Source organism: Chelonia mydas, chromosome 20, assembly GCF_015237465.2.
Source record: "Chelonia mydas isolate rCheMyd1 chromosome 20, rCheMyd1.pri.v2, whole genome shotgun sequence".
NCBI classification, from domain to species: domain Eukaryota; kingdom Metazoa; phylum Chordata; order Testudines; family Cheloniidae; genus Chelonia; species Chelonia mydas.
Genome location: NC_051260.2, coordinates 3,570,826 through 3,594,354, shown reverse-complemented (window position 1 = coordinate 3,594,354; position 23,529 = coordinate 3,570,826). Strand labels below are relative to the sequence as shown.

The following is a 23,529-nucleotide window of genomic DNA, read 5'->3' as shown; positions in this document are numbered from 1 at the left end:
GAACAGAAATCAACAAGAATTTCACTTCCCTGAGGAATTTTTTGTTTAATTATTATTTGTTCGTATTGGAATTGTTTGTTTCTAGCAAAAAGACAAGAACGGTGCTTTACAGGTACAAAACCCCATGGACACTTACATACACTATGTACAGAGGTGCGACCGAGCTGTGGCCCAGCGCTGGGCCCGCGCCTGGCACCACGAGTCGGGGCATTGGCCGTTCCCCGCGCCAGCCTGTCTATCAAATTTCCTGCCCCTGGCGGGCAGGGGAGCTGGGAGTGCCTGCCTGTTGCTCAGACCAAACACGGAGAACGAGACGATGGTTTTTTAGGTGAGTTTGGTTTTTTTTAAATTATTTTTCTTTGGTTTTTCAGTTTTAAGTTAAGACTTTGCAGAGAGCCCCTCCCCCACGGTGCCACTTGGGGGGGGGAGAGGCAGAATTTGGGGGGGGGGTAAATTGCAGCAGACCCTGGCCCAGAGAAGGGATGATAGGATGGGGTGGGGGGTCTCTGGAAGGGATATGCATGCAGCATCTGATGGGAGAAGGGCACTGGCATGGGGGGGAGCCTGGCACGGGATGTTGGCATCGCTGCAGGGACGGAGGGCACAGGGCACTTGCAGTGTGGTGTGGGGCTGGTGCCCCCATGGCTTGTCACTGCCTTCCTGGCCTCGGGACAGCAGAGGCCAGGAGGGACACAGGGCCGAGCCCCAGCCCAGGGCGTTGAATGGGCTACAGATTCCTGGTCTGGTTGAGCTGGGATTGGCTGCAGCCACTTGGCCCTGCCCATGAGGATCCCCTGCCCCACAGCATGGGGATCATGCAGCTGCCTCTGGGGTGGGACGCACAGCTGCTTATAATGGGCACTCCCTCTCCCTTCTGCCCTGGAAAGACTTGAGGCCCCCAAAGTGGAGTAGGATGGGGGTGGAGGGCATCTCCCAGGACAGAGCCCTAAGGGCCTGGGGAGGGTATTCGGGGGGGGGGGGGGCTGCTGTGTCTGATGGAGGGCGGTTTGGAGGCAAGAGAGGTTTGGGGAACACATTCAAATCCCCCGATGGCCTAGGCCCCTCCCTTCCACAGCCCCGTCGCCCGGCGGGTGCAAGGTCACCAGCCGCCTAGCGCTGGGTGAGGTGCACCATCTGACACGGGGCAGAGGGGAGGGGGCCAGGTTCTTGGGAGGGGTCTGCCCTGCGGGTGCAGAGAGGGGCAGAGGCTCGTTCCATTGGGACAAAGACCAGAGGAGTCCCTGGAGGGAGGGATGGGTGAAAGGATGGAGGTAGGGATGGACAGATGGGTGGATGGATAGCTGGAAGGACGGATGGACTGATGGAAGGACGGACAGATGGGTGGCTGCCTAATAGCTAGGAGCATCCCATACCCACGGTGGGACACCGGCCAGTCAGGGCGCCCATTCTCCCGTGCATGGGGGGTCGTGTATTAGGGTGCCGGGAAGCCTGTCGAGGCGGGCGTCTCCTGCCCGCTGGGGGTGGGTGCCCGGGGGGGGGGGGGGCGCCTTAGGACAGGGTGTTGAGGAAGTGGCTTTCCCCAGCCAGGGAGCTCAGCATGGAGCTCATGTCCCCGATGGCCATGTTGGGGGGTCCAGGCGGGGGCAGCCGGGTGGGGCTCAGGGCCGGGGGCTCCGGGTCGTCCAGGATGGCCGTGAAGTCCAGGTGCGTGTTCTCCAGGTCCAGCGAGTCCAGGCTGTTGGAGACCTGCCCCTCCGGCGCCAGATAGGGGAAGGAGTCGGGCTTGAGGCCCTCCAGGCCGGGGGCATACGGCCTGCCATGATCCTGGCCCCCGCAGCTGGCCGGCTGGTGCCCCTGGGCGCCCTTCCCCGGCTGCACGGGGCCGTGCCCCGGATAGAACAGCAGGGCTGCGTCGGCGGGGCCCTCGGGCGGGGCGTGCAGCGGGGGCAGCCGCAGCAGCCTGCGGGGACTGGCCTCGGGGGGCTCGCCGGAGGGGCTGGGCTGGCTTGGGCTGCCCATGTAGACCAGGCTATTCTGTCTGCTGGGGGTCTTGGGCCCGCCGGGCGGGTGGGGCACCAGCTCGGGGTTGAAGCACTGGCTGGCCGGGACCTGGTTCTCAGGCGGGCCCAGCGGGTGCCCTGGCTTGGCTGGGTAGCCAGCATACTTGGGGCTGAGGTACGGCTGGGGAGCCGGGGGGTGCCGCAGGGGCTGGCTGAGCCTGGACCCCCCACCCAGCCCCATTACGGGCTCCCCGGCCTTTGGGGGGGGCTGCAGCTGCTCCCCCCACATCAGCGCCTGCTGCGACTGCACGTAATTCCGCACCATCAGCTCCTTGACCTGCAGCATGGGGGGCTGGGGCCGCCGGGCCGGGGGGGTCATGGCGAAGCAGGAGCCCTGCTGGGGCTCGGCGTGGTACCCGCTGCCGGGGGCAGCCGGCAGGGCCCTGGGCTGGCCGAAGGGAGCTGCCGGCGACTGCTGCATGGCAGCCGGGTGCGTCCCGTTCTGGCAGGGGGTCAGCGCCGGTGCCGGCAGCTGCTGCTCGGCCTTGATCTGCAGCTGGCTGAGCTCGCCGAACTGCTGCCCGCCACCGAACCCGCCCGGGGGGCACATGCCCATGTGCTTGGGCTGCGCCTCGCAGGCGCCGGGAGCCGGGTACTGGTGGTGGCAATGCCGGCTGGCCACCGGGCTGGGCACCATGGGGTTCATCTCCAGGCTCCCCCGGGTGGCCTCGTCCCAGGGCACTGGGATGTTGGCATCGGGCGGGCGCATGCCCTGGAAGTGCTGGTTCACCTGGCACTGGGGGAGGGAGTAATCGGGCTGCCCCAGGCCCCCCTCCATCTCCCCGTGGGCAGCTGGGTTCAGCTGCATGGCCCCCATGGTCCTGTGGGCACCGATATAGGCGCCCTCCCCCTGCAGCTCCATGCCCGGCCCCTGGCACTGGAAGCCCTGCTCCGGGTAGCCCAGGTACTGCTCCATCTCCAGCAGGCTGGTCTCCCCGGGCCCCTCCATGGCCACGCTCTCCAGGAAGACGTTCTCGCTGATGCTGGGCGGGCGAGGGGAGAAGAGGTGACGCTGCAGGCTGGCATCCGTGCCCCCGAGGGGCTGCAGGCCGACCCCGCCCATGGCCGACGCGCTCACGTTCCCCACGCTCTTCAAGAGCTGCCCCTTGGGCGCGGCCTGCGGCTCGGCCGCCGTCCGGGCGGGGTCGCTGGCCCGCCGGGTGCCGTGCCCGGGCGCCAGGTGCGGGTGGAGGCTGTAGCCGGGGGACTCGTTGGCGCTGTGCCTCCGCAGGGAGCCATTGGCCAGGAAGGACGGCACGGCTGGGCCCGGGTAGTCCCCGGGGAACCCCGTCCTGCCCCTCAGGGCCGCCCGCTCCGTGCTGGGCAACGGGGTGGGCGGGGGGCCGCCCGTGGCCGCGGCGTACTTGGCTTTCAGGTAGTAGTGCTGGGCCGGGGTCAGGCCCGGCAGCCCCCCGCAGTGGCTGGCCTCGCTGGAGCGCCGGGAGGCGTCGGGGGAGAGGGGGTCGTAGGCGTCGGCCAGGCCCAGGCTGCTGGGGAGCCCCCCCGGCCCCTCGGGGGCCCGCGGGTAGGGCGAGGCCAGCGAGGACCGGCGGCTGACGGTGTAGGCCGAGCTGACGGAGCTGGTGGTGCTGGCCCGGCGCTCGCTCAGCGGGGGTGCGGGGGCCAGGTCGCTGGCGGAGAGCTCCAGGACGCGGCGGTGGGAGACCGCGGGGGGTGGGCCGCACAGGCTGGGCATCTCCCCGGGGGGGCCTGCAAAGCGGGGGGGGGGTTACTGCAGGGACGGGAATGGGCCTGGCTCCCAGGGCGCAGGCCCAACTCGCTTGAGGCTGTGGGGAAGGACGGGGGGTTTGGGCCAAAAGCCAAGGCCGCAGGTTGAGGTTGGTGGACAGGGGGTCAGGTGCATGGGGGTGGCTGGGGGGGTGCAGGTGGTTGGAGGGAGCAGGTGGTTGGGGTAGCTGGGGGGGTGCAGGTGGCTGGGGGTAGCTGGGGGGTGCAGGTGGTTGGGAGTAGCTGGGGGGTGCAGGTGGCTGCAGATGGCTGGGGGGTGCAGGTGGCTGGGGGTGGCTGGAGGGGTGCAGGTGGCTGGGGAGTAGCTGGGGGGTGCAGGTGGCTTGGGGTGGCTGGAGGGGTGCAGGCGGCTGGGGGGTGGCTGTGGGGGGAGCAGGTGGCTGGGGCTGGGGAGGGAGTTCCGGATCTAACCTCTTGTTCTGTAACTGAGCTGGCGTCGAGCTGGCTGCAGGATCCTTTACGCTCCCACTGGGGCTGGCTACCCCCTATTCCAGTTATCCCCAGGGCCGTGGGGGGCCTGAGCCCCTGTGCCTGGAGCTGGTCCTAGCTCAGAGATCCCTCGCGGCCCTCTGGGAGGCTGGAACCACCTGCCCCAGTCCTGTGCCCTGCCGGAGGCACAAGCCCCAGTCCCCACCCACTGGAACCTCCCTGAGCCTGTCCACCCAGCGCTATGCAGCCACCTCTGGGGTGGCGCACGGCAGCTGTTTATACCAAGATCCCTCATCCAGGCCTGAGATGCAGCTGCCTCTGGGGCCGGGGGCAGAAAATGTGTCCCATTGCAATGGCAGGGGAGGGGACACGGAGGTTTGGGGAGCAGAGCAGAAATACTGGGCTCTGAATTTGGCCGGGACCCCGAGCTTCGTGCCGCAGCTCTCGGGAACGTGACACGGCTCCGGTTTATGTCTCATCTGTAAGACAGGACCTTTGGGAGCACAGCGCCCCCTAGTGCCAGGCTAGGGCACTGGGACCAACCCAGCCTGACAGGGGAGAGCGCCCCCTGCGGAGACCCGCGCCCTGCTCCCTGCAGCACAGCGCCCCCTAGTGCCACATTGGGGCAATGGGGTCAATGCGGACTGCCAGGGGAGAGCCCCCCCCCGTTGAGCCCCCTGCTCCGCTCCCGGCACCCCCGTCCTGCCCAGGGTGGGTTCCCGTCCCAGCCCTCGCTGGCCCGGCCCCGCCCGGCCCAGGGCTCACCGGTGCCAGGGATGGCCGGCAGCTTCAGGCCCTTGCCGGGCGGGGGTTTCCTCAGCTGCTTGAACTTGTCGATGCGGAGGTTCTCCAGGCGGCGCAGGGCCGAGAGCCCCGAGGCGCCCATGGGCTCCCCCGGCGGGGGGTCCTCCAGCGTGGACAGGTCCTCGAAGCTGCCGCCCGGGTTGGCGTTCATCTCCACCCCACTGTCGTTGTTGTTGGCACTGCCCAGGGGCGAGCGCTCGCTGCTGCAGGATGACTGCCCGCCGGGACTGGGCTGGGGCTTCTGGGGAGACAGGGAATGGGGCGGGGGGGCCGCCAGCCCCTCCTTAGCCACAGCCTCCAGGGCACCCCACTGACCGCACGCCAACCCCCCCCAGCTCAGGCAGTGAGGAATCCCCTCCCCCCACAGCCCAGATTCCCCCCCCACACCATGGCAGGGCAGTTTGCCTCGTCCTGTAGCGGGGCAGCCTGGAGCCCGCTGTGCCCAATTTGCCCCCCCGACCCACTCTGCTCCGTACCAAGGTGGCCTCGGGCACCATCAGCTTCCCCTCGTCCTTCCTGCCCTCGCTGGGGCAGCCCCCCTCCTTCTCCTGCTTCATGTCGGCGGGGCCCCCCGGGGCAGCCAGGGCCCGGCTCAGCACCGTGTCACCCCGGTGCTTCTTGGTGACGTGGGCATCGGGGCCGTGCACCGTCTTGACGTGCTTGCGCAGGGAGCTGGGGTCCGTGTAGCGCTTGGTGCAGCCGGGGATCTTGCAGACGTACGGCTTCTGCGTGGGGGGGCAAGATGGGGGGGGGTTAACCCAGCCCGGGAGACTCAGCCCCACGGGCACCTCCGGGCATGGCGAGCTGCCTGCTGGGGAAGGATCACAGGGACCTACCCGCCTGATTCCAAAACTGGGGGTGCCAGCCCCAGGGGAGGCCAGGCACCGACATGGGGGAGGGGGCCGTACTGGGGGGCATGGAACGTGCCCTAGCGGGAACAGAGGCATTGCCAGACCCGGGATCCAGCTACCCCAGGTTCCTGACTGTGCCAGGGGCCGTGCGCCCCGAGGAAGGGGTGGGCGGCGGCAGCCAGGGGACAGTCCCCCTGAAGTGTGAGGCTGGCACAAGGGGGCAAATCCCAGAACAGCTGGAGGGTCTTGCTCCAGAGTGTGAGCTCCTCGGACAAGGACGGGTCTTTGCTCTGGGTCTGGGGGGGTGCCAAGCCCCACGGGGCCCTAGGCCACGACGGGGCTCCAAAGTGCCACTGCATGCCAACACAATAATAATAAACCGCCAGCCGTCGGCCCCGTGCCCTTGTGAGTCTTGAGCAGCCCTTGGCCCCAGCAAGGTCCAGTGGCAGGGAGTTCCACTGGCCACTGTGCCCGGTGTGACACAGGGCTCCTTGGACGGGTTTCGAATTCGCCACCTTTTGGCTCCACCCAAGGTCCCCTTGTCCTTGTGCTGGGGGGTGGGCAGGGCGGACGCCCCCAACTGCCGGGCTCTGGGCCAGTCAGAGGTTTATAGCCGAGCCCGTCCCGGCTGCCGCGGGACCTGGCCCGGCCCGGCCGCTCTGCACAAGGGAGATCTCCCAGGCCCCTTCTCCAAGCCCCTCGCGCTTTGGGGGAGTCGCACCTCCTTGGCAGGGGGCTGATGTCGGGGTGCATCTGGTTGGCATGGGGGAAACAGGCTGTACCATGATGGATGCGGGGGAGGGGGGGTGTACCTCATTGCAGTGGGGGGGAAGCGGGCTGTACCATTTCAGATGGGGGATGTACCTCATTGGAGTATGGGGAGCAGGCCATACCATAGTGGATGGGGGGGCGTACCTCATTGGAGTCGGGGGGAGTGGGCTTTATCATGTTGGATGGCAGGGTACTATGTCGTGGGGGGGGCCATACCTTGTTAGAGTTGGGGGAGCAGGCCATACCATGTCGGGTGGCGGGTGTACCTCCTTGGACTGGGGAGAGCAGGCTGTACGATGTCGGGTGGGGGGGGGTGTACCTTGTTGGAGAGGGGGGAGCGGGCCGTACCATGTCGGGTGGGGGGGTGTACCTTGTTGGAGTGGGGGGAGCGGGCCGTACCACGTCGGGTGGGGGGGGCGTACCTCGTTGGAGTGGGGGGAGCGGGCCATTCCATGTCGGGTGGGGAGGGGTACCTCGTTGGGGAGGGGGGAGCGGGCCGTTCCATGTCGGGTGGGGGGGTGTACCTTGTTGGAGTGGGGGGAGCGGGCCGTACCACGTCGGGTGGGGGGGGCGTACCTCGTTGGAGTGGGGGGAGCGGGCCATTCCATGTCGGGTGGGGAGGGGTACCTCGTTGGGGAGGGGGGAGCGGGCCGTTCCATGTCGGGTGGGGGGGCATACCTCTTTGGGGAGGGGGGAGCAGGCTGTACCATGTCGGGTGGGGGGGCGTACCTCGTTGGAGAGGGGGGAGCGGGCCGTGCCATGTCGGGTGGGGGGCGTACCTTGTTGGGGAGGGGGGAGCAGGCCGTACCATGTCGGATGGGGGGGCGTACCTCGTTGGAGTGGGGGGAGCAGGCCGTACCATGTCAGGTGGGGGGGCGTACCTCGTTGGAGTGGGGGGAGCGGGCCGTACCATGTCGGGTGGGGGGGGCGTACCTCGTTGGAGTGGGGGGAGCGGGCCGTACCATGTCGGGTGGGGGGGGCGTACCTCATTGGAGTGGGGGGAGTGGGCCGTACCATGTCGGGTGGGGGGCATACCTCGTTGGGGAGGGGGGAGCGGGCCGTACCATGTCGGGTGGGGGGCGTACCTCGTTGGAGAGGGGGGAGCGGGCCGTGCCATGTCGGGTGGGGGGCGTACCTCGTTGGGGAGGGGGGAGCGGGCCGTGCCATGTCGGGTGGGGGGCGTACCTCGTTGGGGAGGGGGAACGGGCCGTGCCATGTCGGGTGGGGGGGCGTACCTCGTTGGGGAGGGGGGAGCGGGCCGTGCCATGTCGGGTGGGGGTCGTACCTCGTTGGAGAGGAGGGAGCGGGCCGTGCCATGTCGGGTGGGGGGCGTACCTCGTTGGAGTGGGGGGAGCGGGCCGTGCCATGTCGGGTGGGGGTCGTACCTCGTTGGAGAGGAGGGAGCGGGCCGTGCCATGTCGGGTGGGGGGCGTACCTCGTTGGGGAGGGGGAAGCGGGCCGTGCCATGTCGGGTGGGGGGCGTACCTCGTTGGAGTGGGGGGAGCGGGCCGTGCCATGTCGGGTGGGGGGCGTACCTCGTTGGAGTGGGGGGAGCGGGCCGTGCCATGTCGGGTGGGGGGCGTACCTCGTTGGAGAGGAGGGAGCGGGCCGTACCATGTCGGGTGGGGGGCGTACCTCGTTGGAGAGGGGGGAGCGGGCCGTACCATGTCGGGTGGGGGGCGTACCTCGTTGGAGTGGGGGGAGCGGGCCGTGCCATGTCGGGTGGGGGGCGTACCTCGTTGGAGTGGGGGGAGCGGGCCGTACCATGTCGGGTGGGGGGCGTACCTCGTTGGAGTGGGGGGAGCGGGCCGTGCCATGTCGGGTGGGGGGCGTACCTCGTTGGAGTGGGGGGAGCGGGCCGTACCATGTCGGGTGGGGGGCGTACCTCGTTGGAGTGGGGGGAGCGGGCCGTGCCATGTCGGGTGGGGGGCGTACCTCGTTGGAGAGGAGGGAGCGGGCCGTACCATGTCGGGTGGGGGGCGTACCTCGTTGGAGAGGGGGGAGCGGGCCGTACCATGTCGGGTGGGGGGCGTACCTCGTTGGAGAGGGGGGAGCGGGCCGTACCATGTCGGGTGGGGGGCGTACCTCGTTGGAGAGGGGGGAGCGGGCCGTGCCATGTCGGGTGGGGGGCGTACCTCGTTGGAGAGGGGGGAGCGGGCCGTGCCATGTCGGGTGGGGGGCGTACCTCGTTGGAGAGGGGGGAGCGGGCCGTGCCATGTCGGGTGGAGGGGCGTACCTCGTTGGAGAGGGGGAGCAGGCCGTACCATGTCGGGTGGGGGGCGTACCTCGTTGGAGTGGGTGCGGTTCTGGTGCTTGGCGCGGTCCGAGGCGTTGGAGAAGGCCTTGTTGCAGCCCTCGTGCTCGCAGACGTACGGCTTCTCGCCCGTGTGCGACCGCAGGTGGGTCTTGAGGTTCTCCAGGCGCGAGTAGGCCTTGTGACAGCCCTCGAACTGCGCGGAGAGCCGTGAGAGAGACGCCCACCCCCTGCCGCCACGCGGGGCGCCCAGAGCCCCCCCAGGACATACATGCCGACCCCCCCCGACACCCCTGAGCAAAGAACCTTCACCCTCCCCCGCACCCAGAGCCCCGTCACGGACCCCCCCCCGCCATGCTCTGCCCCCAGAGCCCCTTCCCGGCGCGGAAGGACCGTGCCCGACCCGCCAGAAACCCCCTCCAGAGCACGGGGGGAAGGGGAATGGCACACGGTGCCTCCAGGGTTAGGGGGGCTAACCCGGGCAGGGGGGGCGCGAGGCCGTGGGGTCGTCCCCGCCCGGCCGGCGTGCGGGGCCTGTGCCCGGCTCACACTCACCGTGCACTTGTGAGGCTTCTCGCCCGTATGCCGCCGCATGTGGACCACCAGCATGTACTGCGCCTTGAAGGGCCGCTGCTCCCGCGAGCACTCCCGCCAGTGGCAGACGAACTCCTTCTTCTCCCCGTGGATGTGCTCGTTGTTAATGTGCTATGGGGGGGGGGGGGGCGGGGGGGGTCAGCGGGGGGCTGCCAGCCGGGGGCCCCCAGGCCTCTGCAGAGGTGTCTTCCGGGGCTGGCTCAGGGCACGGTGCTGATAGGTGGGGGTCGGGACTGAGGGGCACCGGGGGAGCTGTGGGGTGGGGGGAGCCCAGGGCTGGGCCGGCAGGGTCTGTGGGTGGGGAATGAGGGGCACTGGGGGAGCTGTGGGGTGGGGGGAGCCCAGGGTGGAGCTAGCTGGGGGCTGTGGGTCGGGAGTGAGGGGCACCGGGGGAGCTGTGGGGTGGGGGGAGCCCAGGGCTGGGCCGGCAGGGTCTGTGGGTGGGGAATGAGGGGCACCGGGGGAGTTGGGAAAGGGGGAAGCCCAGGGTGGAGCTAGCTGGTGGCTGTGGGTCGGGAGTGAGGGGCACCGGGGGAGCCGTGAGGTGGGGGGCGCCCAGGGCCAGGCCGGCAGGGGCTGTGGGTCGGGGTTGATCCCGTGACGGGCTGGGAAGCTCCCCGCCTTCCCCCCCCCCCCCCCGAGGATGACTCACGTGCACCAGCTGCTCCTGGGTGTCGAACTCTTTGCTGCACCCCTCCCAGTGGCAGTTCGTCTCGTACACGGCCTCCGCCTCCTGCTTCCCATCCTCCTTCTCCAACTCCTCCCGGGGCTCCAGCATCCCCAGCAGCGGGTCCTAGGGCAGGGAGGGCACCGCTGGGTCAGCACCCCGGAGCCCGCGCACCCGCCAGCCGAACCCCCGTGTGCCGCGAGGCTGGGCCCTGGGGAGGGGGGTCGCTGGCAGGCAGCCCCCCCCCGCCCATACCAGCAGAGCCCCCTGTGGCTGACGGGCGACGTGGCCGGGTTGGGGTATCTGGGCCCAGCGGGGCAGTGGGAGCTTGGGGCAGGGTCCTGGCGGCAGCCCCGGGTGCCCGCGGGTGACGTGAGCAATGAGCCTGGGGGCGGCTGCCGCGGCCGACTCTCGGGGACCGGACTCCGGGCCTGGCTGTGGGGTGGGGGGCAGTCGGACCCTGCCCGTTACCTGTGTCCCCGTGGAGGCTGGGCTGGAGACGTCGCCCTCCAATCTCTCCTCCAGGCCCTTGGTGCCCAGGGCGTCACCCAGGCTGGGCTCCGACTTCATCTGCGGTTGGGAAGGGGAGAGAAATGTGATGAGCTTGGGCAGTGTGTGGGGGCCCTTGGGGGGCAATGCAGCCCTGCCCCTCCACCGGGCAGTGCTGCAGCTTCCCCCACCCCCCAAGGCTTGGCGCTGCCGCTCCTGCCAGGAGGGGCTGCCAGGGCTCTAGCCTGGCAGCTCCCCCCAACCCTCTTCGCTGGGGCTGGCGGGCGGGGAGGGGGCCTGGTGCTCCTCCCAGGCGGGGGCCCCTTACCTGACAATGCTTCGGTGTCCCGCGGGGCGGGGGATGGTGCAGGAACCCCGGCCGGCCGGGGAGGTGTTCATGGGAGCCACAGGGTGGCATGGGGGGGCCGAACGCTGCCCCTTGCCCCTTCGGGTGAGCCATGGGGCTTTGGAAGCCAAGGGAAGGGCTGAAAGTCAGAAGGAGCGTGAGTGTGAGCCCCCCCGGAGGTGTCCCCCCCCCAGCCTGTGGGGAGGGGCCCATCGCACCTGGTCTCGGGCCTCCTGCCATGTGTACATCGAGGCAGAGGGGCTCGGCCTGCCCCGGCCCCCTGTCCCGCACTTGGCAGAGACTCAGTCACTAACCTGCCCCCCCCCTTGCCCCTCCATGATATCAATCAGGATCGCTGCACCTGTCTGACACATAGGGAAACTGAGGCACAGAGCGGCAAAGGGACTTGGCAAAGGTCACACGATGGGTCAGTGACAGAGCCGGGGATGGAACCCAGGAGTCCTGGCTCCCAGCCCCCCCCCCCCCCCCGCGCTAACCACTAGCCCCCACTCCCCCTCCCAGAGCCAGGGAGAGAACCAGGCTGCTCCAGCCTCTGGGAGTTGGACTGGATGGGCTGCCGAAGTGCCTTTTCCACCTCTCGGCTCAGGCCAGGCCAGCTCTGGGTCCCGCCCGCCCGGCGCCCACCTGATGGCGCCAACGGAGAGGTGCCCGTAGGAGCCGTTGGCCGAGGCGCAGCGCGAGTTGATGAAGGCCACCAGGGAGTTGGGCGAGGTGCGGATGACGGTCTGCAGGTCGATGCTGGCGTCGGACAGCGGCGAGATGGACAGCGCCCGCTTCTTGGTCAGCTTGGCCGCACCGCGGGGCGTGGAGAACCGGGACCCTGGGCCGGGCAGAGACGGAGAACCAGGGCTGAGTGGGCGTGTGCCCGCTGGGCCCCGACGCCCCCTCCGGCCCCGTCGCCCACAGGGGGCGCCGCTGGCATGAGCACAGAGGGGGCTGGGGCGTCTGCTGGCAACCCCTCCCCGTCGCCCACCCGCCCACGGCCAGCCGGATCCCCCCGGGCACCGACCTACCGTCAGCATTCCCAGCATGCTCGCTGCCCGGTGCCAGCCCATACCCATGGTGACTGCCCATCAGGTTGGCCTGGTGGCACATGGAGAAGTCGCTCAGCCCTGGAAAGAAGCGGGGGAGAGAAGAGGGGGGGTCATTAGTCCTGGGCAGCCCCTGCACCCACCTCCCAGGGCTTGGTGAAGGGGGCAGGGCGGGGGATGGACGGACGGAGGGTGGGACAGGTGGAAGGGGTGTGGGGCAGGGGATGGACAGATGGAGGTCGGGCACAGAGGGGGCAGGGGACAGACGGACAGAAGGCGGGACCCCAAAAGAGGCACAGAGGGGTTGAGGGACGGATGGACGGAGGGCGGGACCGGTAAAGGGGTGCAGAGGGGGCGGGGGATGGATGGACAGAGGGTGGGACAGGTGGAAGGGGGGTGGGGCGGGGGATGGATGGACAGAGGGTGGGACCGGTAAAGGGGCACAGAGGGGGCAGGGGATGGACGGACGGAGGGTGGGACAGGTGGAAGGGGCCGGGGGACAGATGGACAGAGGGCGGGATCGGTAAAGGGGTGCAGAGGGGGCGGGGGATGGATGGACAGAGTGTGGGACAGGTGGAAGGGGGGTGGGGCGGGGGATGGATGGACAGAGGGTGGGACCGGTAAAGGGGCACAGAGGGGACAGGGGATGGACGGACGGAGGGTGGGACAGGTGGAAGGGGCCGGGGGACAGATGGACAGAGGGCAGGATCGGTAAAGGGGTGCAGAGGGGGCGAGGGCTGCGGCCGGTCCCCGCAGACCCCCGTGCCGATGCTCCGGGCTGCAGGGGCTGCGCGGCCGGGACTCACCGTCTGCCAGGCCGGGGCCGGGCGCGTGCAGGGGGCGCAGGTAACAATGCTCCATGTAGCCGCTCCCGGGAGGGTTCCTGGCGTTGAACATGGTCCGTCGGGCCCCGGGCGCGCTCAGGGGCACATCCGCTCCGGGCAGGCGGGGGGAGCCTCCGACCCCCCGCGGGGCCAGGCCTGGGGGAGAGGAGGGCGGGCGTGGTACCCTGACAGCTAAGCAGGGTCCCTGGGATGCCCCATGCGGCCCACCCCTGCCCAGCCCCCAGGACCAGGGCCAGCCCCTGCTCCGAATCCCAGGCCCGGGGGCAGCCACACGCTGTACCCGCAACGCCCCACGTCTCCAGCAGAGGGAGCCCTGGCTGCAAAGCCCAGGCCCTTTCTGGACACTGGGCTGCCCATCCCCACGGCCTCTGGCCCCAACAGAGGGGTGCCCAGCCCGCCCCCAGCTGATGCTTGCTGGTGCCCACCTGCCTGTGCCCCCTCACCCAGAGCGGGAGGGGCCTCTCCTCACCCCTCATCTGCACCCCAACCCAGTACCCCCCTCCATCACAGGCTCTTTGGGGGGACCAGACCAGCCCCGGGACCAGGCGCCGACGTGGGGGCGGGGGACACTTCGACCCAGCAGTTCCTCCCTGGATGACCAGAGCCCGGCAGGACCAGGACCAGGTGGCGGGGACCGTCCTCTCCTCCCCGCCCCATCTCCAACAAGGTGACTTGGCTGGGGAGGGCGGGGACTGGGATCTGCCCCCACCCCGGGATTAAACCCCTGGCTCTCTCCTCCCTCCATCTGCCCAGAGGCAAGTGCCCCAGCCCCTCGGCTGTTCCCAGGTGCTCCAGGGCCGGGGTTTCCCCCGAGGGCAGGACCCCCTTCTGGCTCAGTGCCAGGCCTGCCCACTGATCCTGGATGGGGCCAGGCTGCGAGCCGGGCCAACCCCAGAGCCCCCACCCCCCCCCAGACTGACAGGCCTGGTCAGCGGGGCCACGGGGGCTGGGCACGCCGGCTGAGGCAGGCACCGTGGGGGGGAAGGGGAAGGGTTTTGGGGGGACACATCCCAGTCCCCCCTCCCTGGCTCAGCCACCCCATGGCTCAGCCAGGTGCCCCATCCCAGCCATGCCCCCAGCCTCAGGGCTCGGGCAGGAGGAGGTGTGGGAAACGTCACCCCCCCCCGGCCCCACCAGTCTCTTACAGGGCCCATCCCTCTGTCACAATGCCAATGTCATGGCAGCCCCCGCGCCCCTTCCAGCAATGCCAGAGCCCCGCGCAGCCCCACACCCGGCCCCTCTGCCGGGCTGAGCTCCCCTCCTGCCCGCTGCCCCCGCAGGGTGTCCTGCAATCAGCACAGGCCAAGCCAAGACACAGATCCACACACGCATAAACACCCACGGACACACATGCCCAGAGTAAACCCTAGACACACTCACGTACGCACAAGCAGGGACACGCACACACGGAAACACGTGTGCAAATGCAGAGACACACGCCTGCCCATGGAGCCGTTGGACAAGTAAATGCCCATGACCAGAGGCACGGACAGGGACACGCACTGACAAAGGTGCCCACCCACCCGCGGGGCATGTCAGCCTTGTGCTGAAGGTTTCTGAGTCTGATTCACGTGCCCCCTGCTCTGCTTGGGTGCATGGAAACGGGGGGGGGCTTGCAGGGACGGGGGAGCGCTCCAAGGTGGAGGCCAGCTCGGCGGCCATACCCACAGTCTCCTGCACCCCCTCCCCATCTCCCACCTCTGCTACCCCTCCATCAGCCCATGTACAGCCCGGCACAGTCCGGATCAGCTCCCCCGGCGCATGGCCATGGTGCTGGGCCTGGCGTGGCCCAGATGGGCTCCCCACGGTGCCAGGCCTGGCGCGGCCCAGGTGGGATCCCCATGGTGCAAGGCCTGGCGCGGCCCAGGTGGGCTCCCCACGGTGCCAGGCCTGGCGTGGCCCAGGTGGGATCCCCATGGTGCTGGGCCTGGCGCGGCCCAGGTGGGCTCCCCACGGTGCCAGGCCTGGCGTGGCCTAGATGGGCTCCCCACGGTGCCAGGTCTGGCACGGTTCAGGTGGGCTCCCCACGGTGCCAGGCCTGGCGTGGCCCAGGTGGGATCCCCACGGTGCAAGGCCTGGCGCGGCCCAGGTGGGCTCCCCACGGTGCCAGGCCCACGATGCCCGAGGAGGCAAAGCTGCACTGTGGCCACTTCCCCCAGGACCCAGCAGGCTGACAGTGCCGAGCCGCTGGCAGGAATCTGTGCCGGCTGCGCTGCCCGCCCCCCAACCCCGGCTCCTCGCCCCCGCGGGCTTTACAGGACGTCTGTAAGAACTTGCCCCCCTCTCTGCCCCAGCCTGGGAAAGGGAAGCGCGAGGAGTGAGATAAAACCAGGGGCACAGGCCCGGGGCGCCCCCCAACACAGGGCCGGCCCTTGCCCCAGGCCCCAGGCGGGCGAGGGAGATGTCTGCAGGGGCGCAGCGCAACGAGCCAGGCCGCGCCGGGGGCTGCAGGCTCCGGGTCCCGCGCCTGGCCCCGCGTTCCTGCTTTCCCAGCCAGCCCGGGGCCGTCCGTCGAGGTGGGTGTTCTGGGCGTTTGTTATGACTTGGAAGCCGATAATGGCCGAGCTCCTGGCCAGCCCGCTCCCAGGCCTGCTCGGGCTGTGGGGCGGCGGGGGGGGGGGGGGGGGGTTGTTTTGACATCGCGCAGAGCGGGGTTTGCTTTGGGGCCGGGCCAGGCGGTGGCACAGCAAGGTGTGTGCTCCGGCCCCGGTGCCCCCCCCGGCACGGGTCAATTACCAGCCATTTCTGCTGACGGGCGAATCTGCCCGTGGGACGTGTCCTGGGCAGCTGTTCCAGGGTGGCGGGCGGGCAGGTGTCTCCCCTCCACACCGCCACAGCGAGACCTCCGCAGCCTGGCCTCCATGTTCCCCCCGAGCCCTCGTCATGCGCCAGATTGAACCTCACACCCTAGAAGGGAATCTCCCATCCGGTGTTAGCTGTGCAGGGGCTAGGACACACGGCTTGGCCTACAATGGAATCCCCAAGCCCGAGGGCAGAGGTGCCCCCACGATGGACCCTCTGGCACCCGTCTCTGTCCGCAGGGCGAACACGTCTGCCCAGCAGGGCCCCGCGTCCCCCAACAGGCCTGGAGGTTTCCGCGACCCCCGGCCACCATGAGCTGGCCAAGCACAGGTTGGGAGGGGGGGCCCAGGGCCTGACCCTGCCTGGCTCAATGCCAGCAGCTGAGCTGACCCGCTGCCAGGGAGCGGAAATGCGAGAGCGGGTCCTCGCTCCCCAAACCCGCCTGGATCTGACCCCCCCCGCCCCCGGGTCTTCCCCCCTCCAGACGAGCCGGTTCTTGGTGCTGCCGACTCCCGCTGGGCTGGTCCGGGCCACGAGCCAAGCTGGGTAAATTCGCCACCCTTCCCCCCCCCCGGCCCCAGTCCCACTGTGCGCCCCCCCCCATCCCCCAGACCCTTTCTCCTCCAGTGCGGGTGTGGGGCAAATGATCTCCCTGTTTATCCTCCGCTGGCCGGGCCGTTTGCAGTGTCCCAGGCCGAGCGTTTCAAGTGCATCCAAGAAATGTCGGGGGCCGCCCTCCTGGCAGGGGCAGAGGGATCTGGGTGTGTGCGAGGTGGGGAGGATGGGGGGGAATGGGGGGAAGCAGGCGGGGGGATGGGAAGGGGATTTCGCAGCTGGCAGCCAGCTGGTGACGGGAAAGAGCAACTTCTCTGCTGCACAATAACCGAGTCTGTTTGAAGGGGGGGAGGGTTTTTTCACACACCCCCCCGATCTCTTCCCCACACCCCCATTTGTCAGCATCAGACACACCGGGGGCGGGGGGGAATGGGACCGTCTGGGTCATTGCAAAATAAAACGAGCAAAAGAGACCATCCAGCCAGCCCCAGTGCCCGCTGGGCGCCACCCCCAACACAGAGTGCCCCCCCGCTGTATGCCCCCCCAGGACAGAGTGCCCGCTTGGCGCTCCGGGGAGAGCACCCCCCACCTTGGCTTCCAGGCCCCCACCCCAGGCAGAGCAGCCCCCACCATGCCCGCTGGGCACCCCCCCCCCCAGTGTCTCGTTCCCCACCTCCCCGAGCTCGCCAAGCCCTCACCCTGGGGCCAGATCAGAACTAACGTCCTTGAGGCCAAAAAGCTCAGTCCCTCAGCCCCTGTCTGGGGTGCAGGCGAGACACCAGCAGGTTCGGGGGGCCTGGAAAGCTACTAAGCTCCCTCCACTAGCATTGTGGGGAGCCCCCCCGGCCAGTCCCCGCCAGCCATTGGGACCCGCTGACTTTACAACCCCAGGGGCAACCCCCGACCCCCCTGCTCCCACCCAAGTTGCAAGCAGGGCGTCTGACGTGTGACTTTGATAATTAAAAACAATCAAACGACAGGCCCCCCAACCCCCCCACCCGCTGTCCCCAGGCACCACTGGCAGGGCTGTATGGGGAAGGTGCCTGGCCCACAGAGCTTCCAGGCTCATTTAAACCAGGGTGGGAGGGGAAACTGAGGCAGAGCTGGGACGAGATTCCTAGTCTCCCAAGTCCCAGTTCAGTGTCTGACCCAGTGGCTGCTTCTTAGCTATTAATGGCTGAAGATGCACAGGCAGGGACATGTGTCGGCACATGCATGTGCACATGTGTAAACATACACACACGTGCACACGTGTGCACACAGGCTCAGGCACACATACACACATGCACAGATCAGGACCATTCATACCCATTTCCAAAGGGGGGAAACTGAGGCACAGTGGGGGGTCTCTCCTCCCTGGCGGGGCGAGCACCCCATGCCCCAGCACTTGGCAGCCCCTTCCCCGTGGCTGGCCCACCCGGGCGCGGGGCCCTGCCTGGGAGCGGAGCGGGAGACAGGACTGAGCCGGGCCGCGACAGGCCACGAAATGAGAACAAGCTGGAGTGTGGGGGCGGTAGAACTGGGGGGGGGCTCTCTGTGTGTGGCATTTGGTGTCGGCGCCCTCAGCTCCTTCCAGCCTCTCCCTGGAGAGCGGGGGGGGGGCTCACCCCCAAAAGGGAGGGGGCCGGGGCCCCACGGCCCGCTGGGAAGAAGAAGGGTTTGGTTTGCAATGGGGAGGGGGGGGCGGATTCTCACGCCTCAGTTCCCCCTTTGAGAGCTCGTCTGGGGGCTTTGTCCGCGTGTCACCGGGGAAGAATGGGGCGGGGGGAGGGCAGGGGTGTGAAACTGGGGGGGGGGAGTGGAAGAAGAGGAGGCTGCTGGGGGGGCGTGAAAAGGTTTTGGGGAGGCAAAAGCAGGAGGGTGGGGGCAGGGACCATGGGGGTGGTACGCACAGAGATGGGGCACATGGGAAGGCCTGGGGGGGCACGAAATGAGAAGGGGAGGGCGGGAAAGCAGGAGGGAGGAATAGTAACATTTCCCTGAGGGAGAGGTGGGGGTGGGGCTGGGGCAGAGAAAGGGGCGCACCCCCCCTCCCCACCAGCTGCCCAGCGAGGGGGGGGGGCACGAGGCTCCGGGATGCTGGGAGCCTGGGGGAATCCCATCCCGCCCCCCCTCGCCCCAAGGAAGGCCAGGAGTTTGCAGGCCACTCTCAAAAGTTTGTCTAGTAATTGAGTCGATTGCTGCTCCACCCCCTCCGCTTCCCCATTCAGCCCACACCAGCGCCCCGGCCCTATTGTCCGGTACAAAGAAAAACGGGGGGCCCTAAGACCCACCGCTGGTCGCCATGGGTCCCATCCCACTGGGCAGCTGTGAACCTCCTCCCCCCAAGCCCTGACCCCTGCTGTGGACCCAGCTCCTGCCACTCCGGGTGGTTTTCCAACAGTGCCGGGACACCCCTTCCCTTGTCGGGATCCACGTCTAGGTACTGGGTCACCACAGCCCTGCACCGTGCAGCCGGGGCTCTGGCTGGGCGGTGCCCCCCGGCTGCGCTCGGCATCGCACAGAACCCCGGAAACGCCCGCATGAGCGAGGAGGTGCCCGGGGCCAGACAGCAGGAGAGCGAACCCAGGAGACCTGGCTCCCAGCCCCCTGCTCTGACCACTAGACCCCACTCCCCTCCTGGAGCCAGGGATAAAACCCAGGAGTCCTGAGTCCTAATATCTCCCTCCCAAAACTATTAAACTCTCCTCTCTGTGAGCCGAGACTTGAACCCAGGAGTCCTGACCTCCAGACCCGTGCCCCCTGCTTTAACCCACTAGACCCTGCCCCCGTCCTGGAGCAGAACCCAGGAGTCCTGACCCCCAACCTGGATTCCCCCCGTCGCAATCCCCATTCACAGCATTTAGAGTCAGAAGGGCCCCTGGGATTATCTCCTCTCTCCCCCGGCACTGCCCGGGCCGGACAAGCTCCCCTGCACCCTGGCCCACGGCGCATCCCGTCCCTGGGCAGGGCAGAGCCCCGGGCTGGGCACAGAGATTTGTGTCTGAGGCTGGCCGGAGAGAGGTCGCCCTGAAGTGGCGCGAGAGGCTCCGTGGCCTTGCCTGGGTCCAGACACTCAGGGCGAGGGGCCCTGCAATGGGGCCCGACGCCCAAGCCTCCTCTAATGTTCAATGCCCCTCAGCGAGGCTTCCAGCCCTTCCCATGGGGCACCATCTGCCCCCCACCCAGCTGTCCCTGCTAGTCCCCCCGCCCCAGCCCCGAACGCTCCCCCTCGCCCGTCCCCGTTTATCACTGCTCGGTGCAGGCCTGCGGAGGTGCCTACGTGGCCCTCATCGCCAAGAGCACCTGACAACACCCCATCGTACAGATGGGGACACTGAGGCACGGCGCCTCTCCCAAGGCACAGGGTAGAGCAGGGAGGAGGACCAGGGTCAAGGGCCCTACCCGTTGGGCCAACCTTCCCTCTCCAGCCCCACGCACACATCTGTGCCTTGGGGGGGGGTTCTGGGCTGGAGGGGAGATGCTGATGTTATGTCTCTGGGTGCCCTCCGTGGTGCTGGCTGGGCCCGCCTGCAACTCCCCCCCCAGCTGCCCCCTCGCTGGCTCCAGGTCAAGGCTTGCGTGCTCAGTGCATCCCATCGGCCTGAGTCATCCCCCAGCTCACCCCCCCGCACCGCCTCCAGCTGCAGAGCCCCATGGATCCGCACGTAGGGAGCCGGGGCCAGGGCACCGATGTGGCGGGGGGTCAGGGCCGGGGCGCTGGGGACCCAAAGCTGGGGAGGAGGGGGCACCACGGCCTCATGGCACGTTGCAGGCCAAGGCCCGAGTGGGGGTGCGGCACGGGTACCCCGATGTGCCAGGCGGAACGGGGGACTCAGCACGGGCAGCAGGAACAGGGCACGGCCAAGCTGGATTGCCAGGTGGCCCTGCCAGGCCGGGGGGCTGTGATGAGGGAAGGGGGAAGCAGCTGCGGGGAGGCTGCCCAGGGCCTGGGTGAGCCCTGAGGCCAGGCTGAGGGTCACATTTCCTAGCTGCCTGCTCTCTGTCGCCAGGCCTTGGAGCCATCCCCTGTGCCAGCCACCTACCGTGCCAGGCTCCCAGTGGAGCTCAGGGGCTGAGGGCTCTGCCGGGATCTAGCTGGCTTGGAGGCCTGGAGACACAGAGGGCACAACGGGCCCTGCCTCACCAAAACAGGACTACCTTCCCTACGCAGGTGGGGAAACTGAGGCACATGGGGGCACCCGAAGGGAAAGAGTCAGGAATAGAACCCAGGTCCCCCAACGCAAACCCCTGACGGCCTCAGCAGGGCGATGGGGCACCCCTCTGCTGAGGCATGGGGTCCATCTGCGTGACAGGGAGCTTGGCCACACGCGCATGAGCGGCCGTTGCGCCCCGGATTGCTGCGGTCTCGGCACCCCCTCGGCCTCCTCTGGACCCTCGCCCTCCCGCTGCTGCTACTCCCCACGGTTCCCACCACAACCAAGAGGGTGAGGAACACTGAGCAGGGGGCAGGGGGGAGGAACCACCCCGAATCGCCGGGTCCCGCATCGCTGCATTTCCCACAATCAATGGCTGGTTCGCGGCGCTGCAGAGGGACCCCCGGATTCCCCGGCCTGAAGGCCCCAGGGACGCCGGGAACTGCCTTGAACCGTGGTGAGATCATGTCCAGAGACCCTGCTCCGAATGGCCTCTCCAACACCCACCCCACCCTGCGGTCCAGCGTGGAGTGCGGCTGGCTGGGGCAGCCACAAAAGAACAAACCTCCCGCTCCCTGCAACAATTTCATTTCTATTATTGTAGGGTCTCTCACTAACGCTGGGGCTGCGTGCACACTGGTTTGTTATTGCAGGGTCTCTCACTGGCACTGGGGCTGTGTGAACACTGGTTTGTTATTGTAGGTCTCTCACTGGCGCTGGGGCTGCGTGCACACTGGTTTGTTATTGCAGGGTCTCTCACTGGCGCTGGGGCTGTGTGCACACTGGTTTGTTATTGTAGGGTCTCTCACTGGTGCTGGGGCTGTGTGCACACTGGTTTGTTGTTGTAGGGTCTCCCACTGGCGCTGGGGCTGCGTGCACACTGGTTTGTTATTGCAGGGTCTCTCACTGGCACTGGGGCTGCGTGCACACTGGTTTGTTATTGCAGGGTCTCTCACTGGCGCTGGGGCTGCGTGAACACTGGTTTGTTATTGCAGGGTCTCTCCCTAGTGCTGGGGCTGCGTGCACACTGGTTTGTTATTGCAGGGTCTCTCACTGGCGCTGGGGCTGCGTGCACACTGGTTTGTTATTGCAGGGTCTCTCACTGGCACTGGGGCTGCGTGAACACTGGTTTGTTATTGCAGGGTCTCTCCCTAGTGCTGGGGCTGCGTGCACACTGGTTTGTTATTGCAGGGTCTCTCACTGGCACTGGGGCTGCGTGCACACTGGTTTGTTATTGCAGGGTCTCTCACTGGCACTGGGGCTGCGTGCACACTGGTTTGTTGTTGCAGGGTCTCTCACTGGCGCTGGGGCTGTGTGCACACTGGCTTGTTATTGCAGGGTCTCTCACTGGCGCTGGGGCTGTGTGCACACTGGTTTGTTATTGCAGGGTCTCTCACTGGCACTGGGGCTGCGTGCACACTGGTTTGTTGTTGTAGGGTCTCCCACGGGCGCTGGGCTGCTGTGAACACTGGTTTGTTATTTGCAGGGTCTCTCACTGGCACTGGGGCTGCGTGCACACTGGTTGTTGTTGCAGGGTCTCTCACTGGCGCTGGGGCTGCGTGCACACTGGTTTGTTATTGTAGGGTCTCTCACTGGTGCTGGGGCTGTGTGCACACTGGTTTGTTATTGTAGGGTCTCTCACTGGCGCTGGGGCTGCGTGCACACTGGTTTGTTGTTGTAGGGTCTCTCACTGGTGCTGGGGCTGTGTGCACACTGGTTTGTTATTGCAGGGTCTCTCACTGGCGCTGGGGCTGCGTGCACACTGGTTTGTTATTGTAGGGTCTCTCACTGGCGCTGGGGCTGTGTGCACACTGGTTTGTTGTTGCAGGGTCTCTCACTGGTGCTGGGGCTGTGTGCACACTGGTTTGTTATTGTAGGGTCTCTCACTGGCGCTGGGGCTGCGTGCACACTGGTTTGTTATTGCTAGGGTCTCTCACTGGCTGCTGGGGCTGCGTGCACACTGGTTTGTTATTGTAGGGTCTCTCACTGGCGCTGGGGCTGTGTGCACACTGGTTTGTTGTTGCAGGGTCTCTCACTGGCGCTGGGGCTGCGTGCACACTGGTTTGTTATTGTAGGGTCTCTCACTGGCGCTGGGGCTGCGTGCACACTGGTTTGTTATTGTAGGGTCTCTCACTGGCGCTGGGGCTGTGTGCACACTGGTTTGTTATTGCAGGGTCTCTCACTGGCGCTGGGGCCTGTCGTGCACACTGGTTGTTATTGCAGGGTCTCTCACTGGCGCGGGGGCTGCGTGCACACTGGGTTTGTTATGCAGGGTCTCTCACTGGCACTGGGGCTGCGTGCACACTGGTTTGTTATTGCAGGGTCTCTCACTGGCGCTGGGGCTGTGTGCACACTGGTTTGTTATTGCAGGGTCTCTCACTGGCACTGGGGCTGCGTGCACACTGGTTTGTTGTTGTAGGGTCTCCACTGGCGCTGGGGCTGCGTGAACACTGGTTTGTTATTGCAGGGTCTCTCACTGGCGCTGGGGCTGCGTGCACACTGGTTTGTTATTTGCAGGGTCTCTCACTGGCACTGGGGCTGTGTGCACACTGGTTTGTTATTGTAGGGTCTGTCACTGGCACTGGGGCTGTGTGCACACTGGTTGTTATTTGCAGGGCCTCTCACTGGCACTGGGGCTGCTGTGAACACTGGTTTGTTATTGTAGGGTCTCTCACTGGCGCTGGGGCTGGTGCACACTGGTTTGTTATTGTAGGGTCTCTCACTGGCGCTGGGCTGCGTGAACACTGGTTTGTTGTTGCAGGGTCTCTCACTGGCACTGGGGCCGTGTGAACACTGGTTTGTTATTGTAGGGTCTCTCACTGGGCTGGGGCTGTCGTGCACACTGGTTTGTTATTGTAGGGTCTCTCACTGGCGCTGGGGCTGCTGTGCACACTGGTTTGTTGTTGCAGGGTCTCTCACTGGCACTAGGGGCCGTTGTGAACACTGGTTTGTTATTGTAGGGGTCTCTCACTGGCGCTGGGGCTGCGTGCACACTGGTTTGTTATTGTAGGGTCTCTCACTAGGCGCTGGGGCTGGTGCACACTGGTTTGTTATTGCAGGGTCTCTCACTGGCGCTGGGGTCTGTGTGAACACTGGTTTGTTATTGCTAGGGTCTCTCACTGGCAGCTGGGGCTGCGTGCACACTGGTTTGTTATTGTAGGGTC

The 23,529-nt window shown here is 67.4% G+C and overlaps 1 protein-coding gene across 1 annotated transcript in view; it reads right to left on the bottom strand.

The window, feature by feature from the left end:
* Positions 1-23,529, bottom strand: part of GLI1 (GLI family zinc finger 1) — a 43,556-nt gene continuing 20,027 nt past the window's right edge. The window contains exons 2-12 of the mRNA XM_037884158.2: positions 12,834-13,007; positions 12,010-12,108; positions 11,621-11,816; positions 10,958-11,114; positions 10,612-10,710; positions 10,126-10,266; positions 9,435-9,584; positions 8,911-9,075; positions 5,480-5,728; positions 4,965-5,244; positions 1-3,731 (exon numbers count right to left, since the gene is read on the bottom strand). Of these exons, the coding sequence (XP_037740086.1) occupies positions 1,510-3,731; positions 4,965-5,244; positions 5,480-5,728; positions 8,911-9,075; positions 9,435-9,584; positions 10,126-10,266; positions 10,612-10,710; positions 10,958-11,114; positions 11,621-11,816; positions 12,010-12,108; positions 12,834-12,924 (3,849 nt within the window). The 5' untranslated portion in view covers positions 12,925-13,007 and the 3' untranslated portion in view covers positions 1-1,509. The remainder of the gene's footprint in view (positions 3,732-4,964; positions 5,245-5,479; positions 5,729-8,910; positions 9,076-9,434; positions 9,585-10,125; positions 10,267-10,611; positions 10,711-10,957; positions 11,115-11,620; positions 11,817-12,009; positions 12,109-12,833; positions 13,008-23,529) is intronic.